A 16,667-nucleotide genomic window follows, 5' to 3' on the forward strand; every position below is an offset into this window, starting at 1 on the left:
GAACTGTCAGACACAGTTATAAATAAATGATTGGCAACACGGGGTTTCTCTGCTAGTGAGGAATAAGGGGACTGGAGGAATGCTAGAGTTTAACGGTTCACCGACATAGAAGTCGGTAAAGCAAAACGTTAAAAGTGACAGACAAGAATGGGGAAGGTAATTCGGCGTGTGCTAGTCTAAGGACCCTTAAAGCATAGATCCGAATTTCTGGACGAGGATTTGAGTCTCACACCTCCCAAATACTTAAGAGGTAATTTCATGATAACTGCGTCACATCACTGGGAAGAGGGAATAGTTCCAAGAACTAAAAGGATGCTGTTAGCCGTAGGACAGTGGAACTTACTTCTTTCTCTTATTTTTACTTAAGGTGATGAATAGAGCTTTATTTAGTGTAGAAAACTACAGTCTCTCATGAAAGCATTAAGTCACCTGGAATAAAGACAAGAGGAGAGGTACGACAAGAAAAATAAGAAGAACTAAACCGTTTAGTAAAGGACTGGCTGCTCGTTTTAGGTTAATTTAGTAACACGATGGACTGACAGGGTTAGACCTGTAATGGAAATGTATTTTAGCAAGAAAGTGGTTACATAGTTACTACTTCTACATGATGTACTATAAGTCTACATTAGAGAGGGAAGTTACAAAAAGTGTACAAAAAGATTTTTTATACATTATGACGATTTTCGTTAAATATCGTTTAGTAAATTAGAAAGACTAGAAATTTTCTTTGTTTTATTAAAAAATACATACCAACACTGCTCTTTTATTTGTACACATACACACGCAAGCGTCACACACATCAAACAGCAGAAATTACACGTATGTTGCCTTAAACACATCTGAGTTCATGGACTGCCATCGGCACAGCATGCAGCGGTTCCTTATTGATTCACGGACGTGAAAAAAATAGTACGGAGAAATATGTTAAAAGACTCACTAATCAAGAAGGTTTCTGCATATGAACTGTTTTCTGTATAAAAGTATCTAGGCCCTGCACATGAACACAGTGAAGCTGTCATGGAATTTGAAAAATCCGATTTGTTCAACAAGAAACTGTATTGTGCGTATTGGCAGTCCATATTCACAAGCAATTGAATTATTAAATGCCTTAAAACGATGTTACATTTATTACTCGATATTTTGTTGTTAAATGAAGTAACATGTAATACCTTTCCAATTACACATGAATAATCAAATAACTGATTAAGATTACACATTTAATTTTACAAAATGGTGAATCAGGCCTTGCACGACAACCATTTACATTCAAAATTCCACATACCCTTCTTTTTAGAAGATAGAGCCACCTTTTCCTCATAAACTTACGTTTACTGAAAGACAAAACGGTTCAGCTTATTTTATACGATTTTGCAGGTCTACAGAAAATTTTAACTGAGTAGTTAGAGGGAAGAACCACTCCCATTTGCTAAATAAACACGTTATTTGCGAATTAAGTCTAAGCAGGTTTACCGTGGAGCCTACGCCGTAAGTGGTGTTCGCCTTACACGCAACACTACGGAGGGAAAATGTAGTGCCTAGAATTACAAAGTATCCTTACGGCAAATGAAAAGTATTTTACATATTTGTCATCTTCGCACATCCAAACTACGCTTTTTGGCGCTCCCAGAACCAATAGTATATTGCAAAATCTGACATCGCAAATTACCATAAACTGTTATCGTATCCATATATAGAAAATCCTGTACCAGCAATATTTTATTGTTATTCCATTCTCTTAACAGCAGTTTTCAGCTGACGTCTGAGGTCTTTGAAGTTCCGAATGCGATGTACCAGCCATGGTGCCATACATCGGCAGTCCCTGTGTGTGTTCCGCGGTTGTTCCAGTGTGAAACGACACAACATTGTTCTGCTCCTGTATTCTATGCTAGAGGTGTACGTGTGCGTGATGACTATCAGAATTAAAAGAATTGTGTGTTAGGCAGTTCTGTGGTTCTCAGCAGATCAAAAAACTTTGGCCAGAAGTGCTTCTGCTCAATAGTAGAGATGGTGGCGCCTTCTGTGACAGACAAACTTTTACCAACTGTGTTGCTGCTGAACGCCTGAGTCGAGACTGCTGAACAGAAAATGATTTACTGCTATACGTCAGTTCTTAGTTGATGGGAAGAGACATTCAGATATTTATAGATTTCGGATTTAGAGTGAAATACACCAGGGAGTTAGTAATAACTACCGTATTCCAACATCTTTTATTTGAAGGAGACAATACAGATTACTTGAGTACGATGTGCGTCACTCATTTTGGCAGTCTTCTGTGTAACTTCTTATTACAGATCCTGTTAAGGTACGGAAGTATTCTTCCTAATGGGAATTTATTGATTAGTTTGCTATTTCACTTGATGCTAATAGAAAGAGTATATAATTGTGATGTCCTTCATGTATTTCTCGTCGAAGCATTTACCCGTTCAGGAGATGCATTCTGACGAAACTGGAATCAACATTAAAATAGGTGTCTAGCTATGTTGCATTCTTGGTATGTATACTATGCATATGTCAACACAATTTTCTTTCTGCTCTTGTATCCTGGAAGCTACGGATGATAAATGTGTGGAATGTGTTCAGTTACCTTCCACGCGGAGACCTTCAGTGGAGTGAGTGGAGTGTGGAAGGTATACCAGTACAGAAATAAGCGATCTCCGACAGCGAGTTGGAAGGTAGTGACAAATAAATAGAATAACACAAAACAATTAACAAGCATTACGCGTACTAAATATACTCCAGAGGAATCTCTGCATTTGACAGTGTTTCTCTTTTTCTCTAAATGGCCCACGTCTCAATGTTATTGTGGAACGACTGTTGAGGTTTGGTCGTAAGCGTCCTGGTGAGGGAGTCGGCTCCCGGCAGTTGGAAGGAGCTGCCTCGGTAGCGGCGCGTTGCACGCCGCGAGGCGGTGACGTCGCCCGGCGGCTACTGCAGGCGCATCGTCACCCATACGACGGCGCGCGGGTGCACGAGTCCGCCGATCTCGCAGTTGACGGTGCGCGTCTCGCCGTTCACGACGAACAGCGCCTCGTTGGCCGTGGTGACCATGTAGTGGCCGAACACCGCCGACGAGGCGATGGGCCGGTTGGGGGCGCCCCACTGCGCAAGCGCGGGAGACATGGCGCGACCCACGCCGGTGATCATCTCCACTTTACCTGCGCAACAGCGGTCCAGTTCGTACACACGAATCAAAGTCAGTGATCAAATATGGACAGGAGCACGTAATCTCTGTGTATAGGAAGTGAGGTAGCCCTGTCTAACAGTGGCGGTGGCAAACACAGGCTGTTAAAAAAAAAAAAATGTATGTGAAATCTTATGGGACTTAACTGCTAAGGTCAGTCCCTAAGCTTACACACAACTTAACCTAAATTATCCTTAGGGAAAACGCATACGCCCATGCCCGAGGGAGGACTCGAACCTTCCCCGGGATCAGCCGCACAGTCCATGACTGCAGCGCCTTAGACAGACGGCTAATCTCGCGCGGCCAGGCTCTTTCAATATACGAGGGTTGTAACTTTAATAATGGCAACTATTTATTTACAGCTCGTACAAAATAGATACGTGTTTCAAAGTTTTACTGACCTCCAAAGTAGTCACCAGCATTGTGTATAACCCGTTGCCAGCGATGTGGAAGTCGTAGGATACTCTTAGCAGTGACAGTTGTGTTGGTCGGCCGAGCGGTTCTAGGCGCTACAGTCTGGAACCGTGTGACCACTACGGTCGCAGGTTCGATGGTGGTGGTGGTGGTGGTGGTTAGTGTTTAACGTCCCGTCGACAACGAGGTCATTAGAGACGGAGCGCAAGCTCGGGTTAGGGAAGGATTGGGAAGCAAATCGGCCGTGCCCTTTCAAAGGAACCATCCCGGCATTTGCCTGAAACGATTTAGGGAAATCACGGAAAACCTAAATCAGGATGGCTGGAGACGGGATTGAACCGTCGTCCTCCCGAATGCGAGTCCAGTGTGCTAACCACTGCGCCACCTCGCTCGGTCTCGCAGGTTCGAATCCTGCTTCGGGCATGAATGTGTGTGATGTCATTAGGTTAGGTTGGTTTAAGTAGTTCTAAGTTATAGGGGACTGATGACCTCGTAAGCTAAGTCCCATAGTACTCAGAACCATTTGAACCATTTTGGACAGTTGTGTTGACAGTTCGAGCGTCGCAGTCTATTGCCTGACGAATTTGTAGCGGTTCTGAAGCGAATGCCGTGAAGTGTTTCCTTCAGTTTAGAAATCGAGTTCAACTTACTAGTGCTTAAGTCAGTGAGATGCAGTAGGTGGTATAGCACGGAGCAGTCCCATCACTCAAACAAATCAGTAACAGCTTGCACTGTACGTGCTTGAGCATTGTCCTGCAAAATGATGGTCAGGTCCTGCAGAAAGTGTCATTACTTCTGTCTCTATGCTGTTCATTTTTGGAACACAACCTACGACCAGCTTAGAGACAGAAGTGATGACACTTTCTGCAGGACATGACCATCACTTTGCAGGACAATGCTCAAGCATGTACAGTGCAAGCTGTTACTGATTTGTTTGACTGATGGGGCTGCTAAGTGCTATACCACCGACTGCACTCACCTGGCTTAAACCCTCGTAAATTCAAATCGATTTCTAAACTGAAGGAAGCACTTCACGGCATTCACTTCAGAACTGCTACAAATTCGTCGTCCAATAGACCGCGCCGCTCGGACTGTCAACACAACTGGCACTGCTAAGATTATCCTACGACTTCCACATCGCTGGCAACGGGTTATACAGAATGCTGGTGACTACTTCGAAGGTCAGTAAAATTTTGAAGCCGGCCGCTGTGGCCGAGCGGTTCTAGGCGCTTCAGTCCGGAACCGCGCGACCGCTACGGTCGCAGGTTCGAATCCTGCCTCGGGCATGGATGTGTGTGATGTCCTTAGGTTAGTTAGGTTTAAGTAGTTCCAAGTTCTAGGGGACTGATGGCCTCAGATGCTAAGTCCCATAGTGCTCAGAGCCATTTGAACCATAAAACTTTGAAACACGTATCTATTTTGTACAAGCTGTATATAAATAGTTGCCACTATTAAAGTTCCAAACCTCGAACATAAACGATTTATCAGCAGCACAATTCGACTGTTCGCAACCGATGCTGTTGGTTACAGGGAATTTTCGTCGTTGGACGATCGTAAGGACTTGTAGAAAAAATTTCAGAAACTTGTAGTGGATGTAATGAATGGCAGGTCTCTTTAAGTGTGAGTACTTGTAAGATAATCCTTATAATGGAAGTCGTAGAGCCACTAATACTACCTATTCTTGATTATGGCGATCCTAGTCTCCAAGGACTTTACTATTTGAGGTCATGTCGTCTGGAACTGGTGACGGAAGTTTGTGTGCTATAGATTCGTGATGTACGGTGCGGTGTTTCGACGATACCATGCTGCCTATGAACAGCTATTATGGCTATATGCTGATAAGCATAGATCTTATCATACCCTGTGTTAGCTGTATCGTCTTCTCAGTCATTGCACTCCTCCTTCCCATTCATATTCACCCCTTACACTAGAACCCGACTTTGGAACAAACTTCCTCCAAACATTAAAGAAATTAAAATCTTCTCAAACTTCAAAAGACAGATAATTTTATTACGAGGGACATTGTTGCTTGACGTAGGCCGAGAGGAACATATTTTAATCAGTAAAGTGATGACAGTTCGTGATTTTATCACACGCTGGACGCTTATCATTGAAGATGGTTTATATCAATTGAGGAGGGCTGAGAGCTTCACCCAGCCACGCCAATTGTTACTCTGTGGCATTCTGTAACAACTCCCAATACCATCTGACGTAGCATTTACATACACCAGAAGATGAAACTTAACAGTAGCGAAACCGGTTGAGTGCGGCTCTAACCGATCTAAATAAATACAGCTACAGCGGACTGTTGGACCTTTCATTCAGTTTTATATTTTAATAGTTTTAACACTTGTATTTAAACCTCTATTACTCTGTATGACTTGTCAATATGTTATGTTCAAAAGACGGCTAATGGCCCACCTTATTTCACTATAGCTATCTCTTGTCCAGCTCAGTCTCCTCAATCTTCCCTCCCCCGCCACTTTTCCCTCCCCTTATCTACCGAGTTATCTATTTAAATTTTCTTCTTTCCTTGCAGCGGTTGTCACTTTCATTTCAATCTTCTCCTCTTTGTCTATCCCTTCCACTTCTTCTAATACCAAACAAGGCCTCCAAAGTGCTAAACTAATCAATATAATTCTTAACGTCTCCATTATTTTCTTCTTCTTGTTATTAGTGTTACTATTATTATTATTATTGCGAATTATAACTTTTCGTTAATAATCCTAATTTCTTTACTGAGTTTGTTAAGTAATAACTAAATAATATCATTCTTAATTCCTCCATTATTTTATTATCATTGTTAGTCTTACTATTATTAATAATATTGCCAATTATCATTTTTATTAATACCACAAATTATTATTATTGTGATTGTTGTTATATTTTTCTGCGTGTGTTGTTACTGGTCACATGAATGAGAGGGCCTTATCGCCTTGATCGGTTCAGGCTAAGTATGCAATAGATAAATATAACAAAGAAAAGGAATCCGATAGTGGCTGAACAACTTTAGCACACCACTCGTGTAAGTATTTAGTGGTAATACTAAGAAGCGATATGAAATGGGACGATCACGTAAGATAAGTAGCAGGCAATGCTAATGTAAGGCTGAGATTTGTTGTGTAGGGTTCTTGGCAAATGCAGTGCATCAGTAAAGGAAATCTTATACACGATGCTGGTGCGACCAGTTATAGACTGTTGTCTCAGTATTTGGAGTCTTTATAAAGAAGGTTTGACAATAGACGTCGAACAACATCAGAGACGCGCTACTAGAATCATAAAAGGTCGATATAGATCTAAGGAGAGTGTAACGAAAATGCTCAGGGAATCTTTGGGAGAAAGACGATGTTGTTCTCGCGCACTCTCTTGTTGGATAAATTCAGAGAACGTGTATACTAAGAAGATGTGCGATCTTGCTGCCACCAACGATGCATCTCGCGTAGGGACTATAACAATAAACTAACGGAGATTAGGGTCCCTAGAGAGGCATACAATCATGTTTTACTCACGCACTACATGGATGAATCGGAAAGAAAACGAACAGTATTGGTACGGTAATAGTGGTACAATGCATTACACAGTGGCTTGGGAAGTGTATATGCCGATGTAGATACACTACTGGCCATTAAAATTTCTACACCAAGAAGAAATGCAGATGATAAACGGGTATTTATTGGACAAATATATTATACTAGAACTGACATGTGATTACATTTTCACGCAATTTGGGTGCATAGATCCTGAGAAATCAGTACCCAGAACAACCACCTCTGGCCGTAATAACGACCTTGACACGCCTGGGCATCGAGTCAAACAAAGCTTGGATGGCGTGTACAGGTACAGCTGCCCATGCAGCTTCAACACGATGCCACAGTTCATCAAGAGTAGTGACAGGTGTATTGTGACGAGCCAGTTGCTCGGCCACCATTGACCAATTGGTGAGAGATCTGGAGAATGTGCTAGCCAGGGCAGCAGTCGAGCATTTTCTGAACCCAGAAAGGTCCGTACTGGGCTTGCAACATGCGGTCGTGCATTATCCTGCTGAAATGTAGGGTTTCGCAGGGATCGAATGAAGGGTCGTAACACATCTGAAATGTAACGTCCACTGTTCAAAGTGCCGTCAATGCGAACAAGAGGTGACCGAGACATGTAACCAATGGCACCCCGTACCATCACGCCGGGTGGTACACCAGTATGGCGATGACGAATACACGCTTGGTATGTGCCTTCACCGCGATGTCGCCAAACGCGGATGCGACCATCGTGATGCTGTAAATAGAACCTGGATTCATCCGAAAAAATGACGTTTTGCCATTCGTGCACCCAGGTTCGTCGTCGAGTACACCATCGCAGGCGCTCCTGACTGTGATGCAGCGTCGAGGGTAACCGCAGCCATGGTCTCCGAGCTGATAGTCCATGCTGCTGCAAACGTCGTCTTGCAAACGACCCCATCTGTTGACTCAGGGATCGAGACGTGGCTGCACGATCCGTTACAGCCATGTGGATAAGATGCCTGTCATCTCGACTGCTAGTGATAAGAGGCCGTTGGGATCCAGCACGGCATTCCGTATTACCCTCCTGAACCCACCGATTCCATATTCTTCTGACAGTCATTGGATCTCGACCAACGCGAGCAGCAATGTCGCGGTACGATAAATCGCAATCGCGATGGGCTACAATCCGACCTTTATCAAAGTAGGAAACGTGATGGTACGCATTTCTCCTCCTTACACGAGGCATCACAACGACGCTTCACCAGGCAACGTTGGTCAACTGCTGTTTGTGTGTTCTCATTCGGTTGGAAACTTTCCTCATGTCAGCACGTTGTAGGTGTCGCCACCGGCGCCAACCTTGTATAAATGCTCTGAAAAGCTAATCATTTGCATATCACAGCATCTTCTTCCTGTCGGTTAAATTTCGCGTCTGTAGCACGTCATCTCCGTGGTGTAGCAATTTTGATGGCCAGTAGTGTATTTCACGTACCAGGGAAGGACACTCTCCTGCATTGCATGGAAACCGATAACACCACCGCAGGAACATTAGGGTTTAATGTTTCGTCGACGACTAGGACATTGGAGACGAAGCTTCGGGAGCTTTGGGGAAGGAAATCACCAGTGCCTGTTTCAAATTAACCATACCGCAATTTACCGTAAGCGATTTACGAAAACTACAGAAAAAGTAAAAATATCTAGCCAGAACGTCCGTTCTTCCCACTGCGCGTCTACTGTGCAAACCTCTGAGGCATCTCGCCCGTTCGGTACTTCCGTAGCAGGCAGAGGCAGTCTTGCTATCGCTACGTGACGCCTCGTCTCGTTGTTCGGACCGTGTGCCAGGTGTCGTAGTGTGTGTGTGTGTGTGTGTGTGTGTGTGTGTGTGTGTGTGTGTGTGTGTGTGTCTTCTTAGAAGTTGGAAGAAAACTTTAATATGTTCAATTTACAAATATATTAATTAGAATATAAGGACTATTAAAAGTGCCCTCGTGAAGTGACCAATTTGGTGGCCCAGTGGAGACTTTCGAGTTTTTGCTTAGTGACTAGTTGTTAACATCCTGTATGGCAGGGCATTCTGGTAGAACGAAGGCCCAGTATGGCAAGTTTAGTGCCCTCGAACCTCTTTTTCTGAAGCTTTCATGTGGAGATACCCTAGGGATAAAACCTGAAGAGGAATAGTGAGAAGTTTCTCTGTCAGGACACCCACTGGGGCCGGCCGGTGTGGCCGTGCGGTTCTAGGCGCTTCTGTCTGGAACCGCGTGACCGCTACGGTCGCAGGTTCGAATCCTGCCTCGGGCGTGGATGTGTGTGATGTTCCTAATTTAGTTAGGTTTAAGTAGTTCTAAGTTCTAGGGGACTGATGGCCATATATGTTGAGTCCCATAGTGCTCAGAGCCATTTGAACCATTTGAACACCCACTGGGAAGGACGAGGCCACCCTGTGTCCAGAGTTACTTCCTATCTGTTTTTCCTCATTAAGGAAGATAGTCATGGGAAACGAAATATTGCTTGGGCTGCACAGAAGATAGCCTCCACCAGTAGAAAGCTTTGAACGCTCGATTAGATACTTAAAAAAATATATTAAAAAAAGAATATTGTGAATGTGACAAAGGACCACGGAGGCTGTGTAAGCCCCAGCACGTGCAAAGAGAGGGTGGAATGAAACTGAGCGTCAGGGAAAGGAGCCGCCCGTATCTCATATCCGCTACCGCTGTCCCACGCCAGCCACCAACAGGTGGTGCGAACACAGCCAACAACTGGGTGTCTGTCGCAGCTACGGACGTCACCACTAAAGTCCGAGAAACTGCTTTCGCGCTCGTTTTTATTACCCATAATATTTTTCTTAATTTACTGAAAGGCGAATGGATAGGCTCAAGCTTAAAGAACTTTGTGTTTGAGTGGGGACACTACAGCTCTGTTTTCTGTCTTATGATGAAATTACTAAAACCGCGTGTCGGCTTTTCAGTATGAGACATTCTCTGTTGTCTAACCACGGGGGCGTGGGCTCCCATTTAGAAAACTTTTTTACCAGTATTTGGCAGCCAAAAACTCGCTGTGGTGGTTATCGCTAGCTACCAAACTTAAAGAGCCAAACGGCACTGAGACTCTAGATTGAGGGAAACTATCTTTAATGATATCAAATAAATAAAAGTTCACGTAGTGAATGACCTTCTACAAGATCTATCCCCTCTTTGAACCATTGCCTTTGGATAATTTTAAGTAGAAGGAGACACGAACGAGGCTCGTCTGTGTTTTGAAAGCAAATAAATAAAGATAAGAGTGAAGTAATGGTATTTGGAAGAGAGAAAGGGATCAACGGAAGTATTACCTTGAATGGAGAACCCCTCAAGGTGGTAGAAAGTTTCATTTCTTTAGGTAGTGAACTATCTAGGAATGGAAGAATAACTAACGAAGTTAATAGGAGGTTACAGAAGGGAAGCAATTTCTACCAAACAATAAAACACCTGATTTGGAATAAGGAAGTTTCAGAAAAAGCAAAACTCCTTATGTATAAGAATTATTACTTCCCTATTGTCACCTATGGTGGAGAAGCATGGACGATGACAGGAAGGGTCTGGAGCAGACTGCAAGCAGGGGAAATGAAATTTCTCAGAGCAGTTAAGGGGAAAACAAGAAAGGGCAGAGTAAGGAATGTAGAGATTAGGAAGGACCTTAAACAAGAAAGTATGAGAGTAGAAATTGAAAAAAAAAAGAGATTAAGATGGTATGGGTATGTTAAGAGGATGCATGGGCAGAGACTCCCCAAAATTATGGAAGAACTAAAGATGGATGGGAAAAGACCTAGAGGGCGCCCAAGAACACCGTAGAAAATGGGAGTGAGAATATCTGTAGAAAGAAGAGGTGTGACCTGGCAACAAGTGGAGGAAGAAAAGTGGTGTGAGGACCGAGCCAAATGGAGAGGACTCGTCAGCACCCAGACCCGGCAGTAGCTGGTGCGGGATTCGGATATAGATAGATAGGAAAAACGACCAAATTCGCCCCCCCCCCCCCAACAAGCTATCCAGATTTACGTTTTCTGTGATTTCCATAAATCGCTTAAGATAAATGTCGGGATGGTTCCTTTGAAAGGGCACAGTTGATTGCCTTTCCCATGCTTTCCAAATCCGGCCTTGCGCTCCCTCTCTAATGCCGACGCTGTCGACAGGGTGTTAAACCCTAATCAGCCTTCTTTACTCCCTTCCTTTTAGAAGAGTGAACTGACAACAGCATTTCTTCCTTCAACTGACTGACATGACGCCACTACTAACAGGTACCAGACACTTGCCGTAAGTTGGTAGGTGGAACAGTCCGTGGCAAATACTTTAACTGGCCAATTAAAATGCTATTTGTCGACATCAGTAAACACAGTTTGTTCTAGTCTGTGCATGATGAAGATGCTGCCTTTGAAATATTCATATTTATGATGAAGCATGGCTGCATTTCTGGGGATGGACTCGGAGAACAATCGATGTCGCAGTTCTGAAAGCCCTCATCGATTATACCATTCTACCACAAATAAATTACTTGGTGCGACTGGATAAAACTGAGACCCATTTCTTGGCTAACGCAAGAAGCCAGAGAAACAGGTCAAGACGGACAGTTGGACAGAATTAACGCCAGCGCTATCTGCTGATATAGCGAAAACAGCTGCCGAAACGTCAGGATGGTTACCCATTTTACTGTCAAGTGGAGGTGCCAGGAGCGTATCGCTACAGTAGAAAGATAAAGACACCATGGTCTAGATGGCCCGCGTACTTTTTGTGGCCTACGTGACCAAACCCAAGGCGATGGGAAAACAAGTACGGGCCGAACATGTATAAATAATCCCCATTTTTAGTCAAAAGGATCACACACAGTCTGGCGGCCATCGTCTACGAGGGGAGGTCTACACTGGTCCATGAGGTGACATGGTCCTACAAGCAGCCACCAGGAGAATTGGCCTTTGCTAACTGCAGTCTTACTGCCAGCTCTAAGTCCAGTGCTGTGGACTTCGCGCCTTCCAGCTGGTGGAACACTAGCGAGTGTTCTGTTCAGGAGGGCAGCTGTCTGAGACCACGGCAGTGCAACCATATGCCCCTGCTTCTTGCAAGGGCTCCTGCTGAGGTCTATCTTCCTCTACATTTTGGTGGATCCCTCTTCTGATACCAACATCTACAGGAGGACGACCCCTAACATGAGGGCCTGATCATGCCAATGGAGGTATTCAGCAGCAGTACGCCTGCTCAAGGGAGCCCTGTTCTCCAACAGCTGCCCCCATCCACAGGATAGAAGGCTGGAAGTAGGCTCGCAGGTGACCTACCGGCTGGTAGGTGCCAAATTGTCAGCATCGGACATAGGGCCAGCAGTAGATCCACATTAGTGGAGGGCAGGCCTCATGGTGGCTGCTTGTAAAACCATATCGCCTTGTGGACCAGTGTAGAGTTCTCCTCGTAGATGGTGGCTGCCAGACTATGTGACACTCCTTTGACTTAAAAAAATGAAGGCTATTTATACTACATAGGTGAGTACTTGTTTTGTTACCGCATCGAGTCTGGTCAAAAATGGCTGTGAGCGCTGTGGGACTTAACAAATCGTTCAAATGGTTTTGAGCACTATGGGACTTAACATCTGAGGTCATAAGTCCTCTAGAACTTAGAACTACTTAAACCTAACTAACCTAAGGACATCACACACATCCATGCCCGAGGCAGGATTCGAACCTGCGACCGTAGCGGTCTCGCGGTTCCAGACTGAAACGCCTATAACCGCTCGACCACACTGGCCGGCCGAGTCTGATCACGTAGGCCACAAGTCCGCTGGCCTGGTATGAAATAACTGGACCATCTAGATGGTGATTTCTTTGCTTTTCTTTTGTGCCGATATTATTTACGCTCATGTGTCGTCCGCTTGGAAACCACATGAGGTAACCATTCTGACGCTTTGGCAGCTGTGTTTGCTACATCAGTTGGTAGCCCCGGCGTAACTGCCCAACCGTCTGTCTTGACTTGCTTATCTGGCTCCTTGAGTTAGCCGAGGAAGGTGGCTTAGTTTTTACCCATTTGCACCAAATAATTTATTTGTGGCACAACAACATCCAAAGACTCCGCAAATCTGAAAACATGAGTGTAGTCTGCAGTTTGTGCAGTAAGAATTATTAGTGTGATCTTTTTACAACGAACCATAACCTCTAGGTATGTGGACAAAATACTATCATCTTTTTTCAGAGAACCAACAACGAATATTTCATACAGGTCAATGCAAGGGAACACATCGCCAGTGTGTCATTGACAGTTTTACGCGATATTTTTGGTGATATTATGCTTGACTGGCTCGTCCCCACATCTAAATTCAAGTGATTCTTTATATTCAGGTTCTTATGAAACATATGGGCATGCAAACAATCCCCATATATCCAAGAGTTAGAAGACAGTATTCAGCTAGTGATTTCCAGATTTCTGGCAGCAGAAATTCGACAACATGTTCTGAAGCTGTCAGGCTGCTCTTGCCGCAGAGGACCATCGTTTTGAGCATCTGCTGTAAACAACCATCATGCGACAGTTGCCAAGAGGAATGACCTGTGCACATCCCGTGCTAACTGTCGGCAAGTGTTCGCGTCGTGCGTGGAACAGGGTATGAGACTAAGAGCAGAAGGTATGCGATAAATTCAAAACGTGTGCGTATTGTATCATGCAGTGAGAATTGTGACACCGTTCAGTACGATATGTTAACGGATGAGGACATTAAGCTCCGCTAGACCTCGACAATAGTGAGCTACCTCCTGGCACGGAGTGTCACCTTCCTTTTATTTCCATAATCATCCGTAACAACAAAACACTGTACTGCACTAGCAGTCACTACAGTCATTCTATTTATGCAGTTTCACTTTTGACACATGAAAAACATTGGCAAATAACTACCAGAACTAACTCACAATCAGTTTAACAACTCACGCATCAAAGTTCTGACAAGAATAAAATACAGAACACTGGAAGCGAAACTGAGGATTGTTAAAAGATGATCAGTGTGGGTAGTCCTGACGTGGCTGAAAATGGAAGCAAGACTAAAGAGAAATCAAGACACGTTCATAGGATTTGATGACTTGGAAAAATGTTCGACAACGTGAAGTGTTGTAAGATGATCGAAATTCTGAGAAATTAGAAGTAGCTAAAATAACAAATGGATAATACACAATACGCACAAGAACGAAGACACAATAGTAAGACTGGAAGATGAAGAACGAAGTACTCGGATTAAAAAGGGCGTAAGACTGAGATGTAGTCTTTAGGCCCCAGTGTTTAGTATACACATCGGAGCAGCAATGATAGACAAAAAGGAGAAATGTTCACGAATTGGGTTAGAATTAGGGGTGGAAGGATATCAGTGATAAGGTTCATTGATAACATTGTCATCCTCAGTGAAGGTGAAGAGGAATTGCAGTATGTGTTGAATGGAATGAACAGTCTAATGAGTTCAGAACGTGGACTGAGAGTACGCCGAAGAAAGAAGAAAATAATGAAGAGAAGCAGAAATGAGATTAGTGATGAACTTAAAATCAAAACTGTTGACCAGGAATTAGACGATCTGAAAGCATTCTGCTACCTTGGAACCGAAGTAACACATTTTGAACGAAGCAAGGAGGACGTAAAAAGCAGATTATCTCAGGTATTTCCGACCAAGAGATGAATGGTGGTCTTTAACGTCGACCTTAACATGAGGAAGAAATCTCTAGAAAGTACGTGTAGTACATAGTATTGTACGGTATGATTCATGGTCTAACGGAAATCCGGAGAAGACGATAATAGAAACGTTTGTGATGTGGTGTCATAGAAAGATGTTGAAAATTAGGTAGACTGATAAGAAATTAGGAGATTCTCCACAGAATCGGAGAGGAAGGGAATATATGGAGAATACTGACGCGAAGGTGGGACAGAATGACAGGGTACGTGTTAGGACAGCGGGAAATAACTTTCATAGTGCTAGGGGGCCGTAGAGGATAAAAACTGATCGGGAAGATAGAGATTTGAGTATACCCTGCAAATAATCGAGGATTTGACGTGCAAGAGCTATGCTTTGTAATAAGTTCGAAGATTCAATTATTGTCACAAGGAACTAAACTCTAATGACGAAGTCTCGTATGGGGCCTGGGATGACGTAAAAGATACTTGGAGTTTGAAGTCTCGTCCGCAGAGAAGTGAGACGTTCGCTGTACTTCCGTAGACACGACAGACAAACTGATGCACAGTTGCTGATTGTCTACTACCCTAGATGGGTAGATGCGGAACAACCTTTTCATTTCCAAAAATTAAACATATTATCATGATTATTGACGGTGCCCGTAAAAGGAATTTGTTTTCATTGAAAAATAAGTTGTGTTAATTGACTTACCTGTATCTTCCACTAAGTAATTGTTAAATCAGAGATAATTTCAAGCAACAGCACACTGTGAAAAGCAATGTACTCACTCAAATGATACTGTATCACATGGCTTGAAATTTATTCACATTAAATCGTACTTGTAGTACAGCTTTACTAGGAGCTGAGAAATACGCACTATGCAGCAGCTCAGATGTTACAATAAAGCTCGGAATTGGCTTCTTGTAGTCGTACTCACCTGTCAGCAGGTTGAGGAAGAGTATGTCTTCCTTATCGGTGGCGCTGGCGTACAGATCGTAGCCGTGAGTCGTCTGCGATGGGTAGAACGTGATGTCGCTGATGTTTAGCGTCGTCTTCACATCGAACATAAACTTCAGGCCGTTCTCTGAAAATAATTACAACGAATTATCAGTTCTTGTGATCATTTTAACGACTCAACAAGGGAGACGTCAGTTAGAGACTGGTCCAGATGAAGAGAGTTGTATTTAAACAAAAGCTCTGCTGGTGCCAATACTGATATGGAATTAAGGAAGTCGTTCATGAGACTCTCTGTTTAAAGCATAGCGTTACATGGATGTGAAAAATGACCGCAAACCATGAGAGCCGATAAAAATGGACGTTGTCAGACGAAGGAAGTGATGAGACGAAAGACGATACGCAGAAGGTAATAGCGTGCCGTGAAAAGTACGGCACAGCCTTCGCCTCCCGAGAACCCACGAGGCGGCGACACGGAACCGGAGGGGCTGAAAACTATCGCCATCTGTGCGATGGTGGACGTACGTACGATCTAGACGAAACAGGAATCGTGTGGACCGCTGCGCATCGAGGCGCGTAGCCGAGAACTGACGCTTTTAGCGTGGTTGTGGCACATTAGAGGCGAGCGATAACTCAGTGGACTGTTTCATGTGCTGTGTGGAATCTTCACGCTAGCGATGGGGGCAGTCGCTTGCGCTGAGATTGTACCGAATTGTTCATTTCTGTGGAAGGGCACGGGGAGGTATGCGGGAGATCATGCTATACACATGTTGTCGTTTCAGTTCTGCTGCTGTGTGGACCGTTGAAAGGTGGGGCCACAGATCGGACTCATTACTTTTATATTACGATGCTAAGCTGAGAGGATTGTGTAGTGTTACCATGTACTGTGTCTTATTTAAATGTGTTGCTTTTGTACGATGTATTAATTTAGACAGTAAGAAAATAGGGTACAATTTAATTCTAGTAAAAGTAAA

At 43.8% G+C, this 16,667-nt stretch overlaps 1 protein-coding gene across 1 annotated transcript in view; it reads right to left on the reverse strand.

The window, feature by feature from the left end:
* Positions 1-715: 715 nt before the first annotated feature.
* LOC124772482 (follistatin-related protein 5-like) overlaps positions 716-16,667 on the reverse strand; it is a 503,208-nt gene continuing 487,256 nt past the window's right edge. The window contains exons 16-17 of the mRNA XM_047249332.1: positions 15,677-15,823; positions 716-3,155 (exon numbers count right to left, since the gene is read on the reverse strand). Coding sequence (XP_047105288.1) covers positions 2,926-3,155; positions 15,677-15,823 — 377 coding nt within the window. The 3' untranslated portion in view covers positions 716-2,925. The remainder of the gene's footprint in view (positions 3,156-15,676; positions 15,824-16,667) is intronic.

This window comes from Schistocerca piceifrons, chromosome 1, assembly GCF_021461385.2.
Source record: "Schistocerca piceifrons isolate TAMUIC-IGC-003096 chromosome 1, iqSchPice1.1, whole genome shotgun sequence".
Taxonomy (NCBI): Eukaryota; Metazoa; Arthropoda; class Insecta; order Orthoptera; family Acrididae; genus Schistocerca; species Schistocerca piceifrons.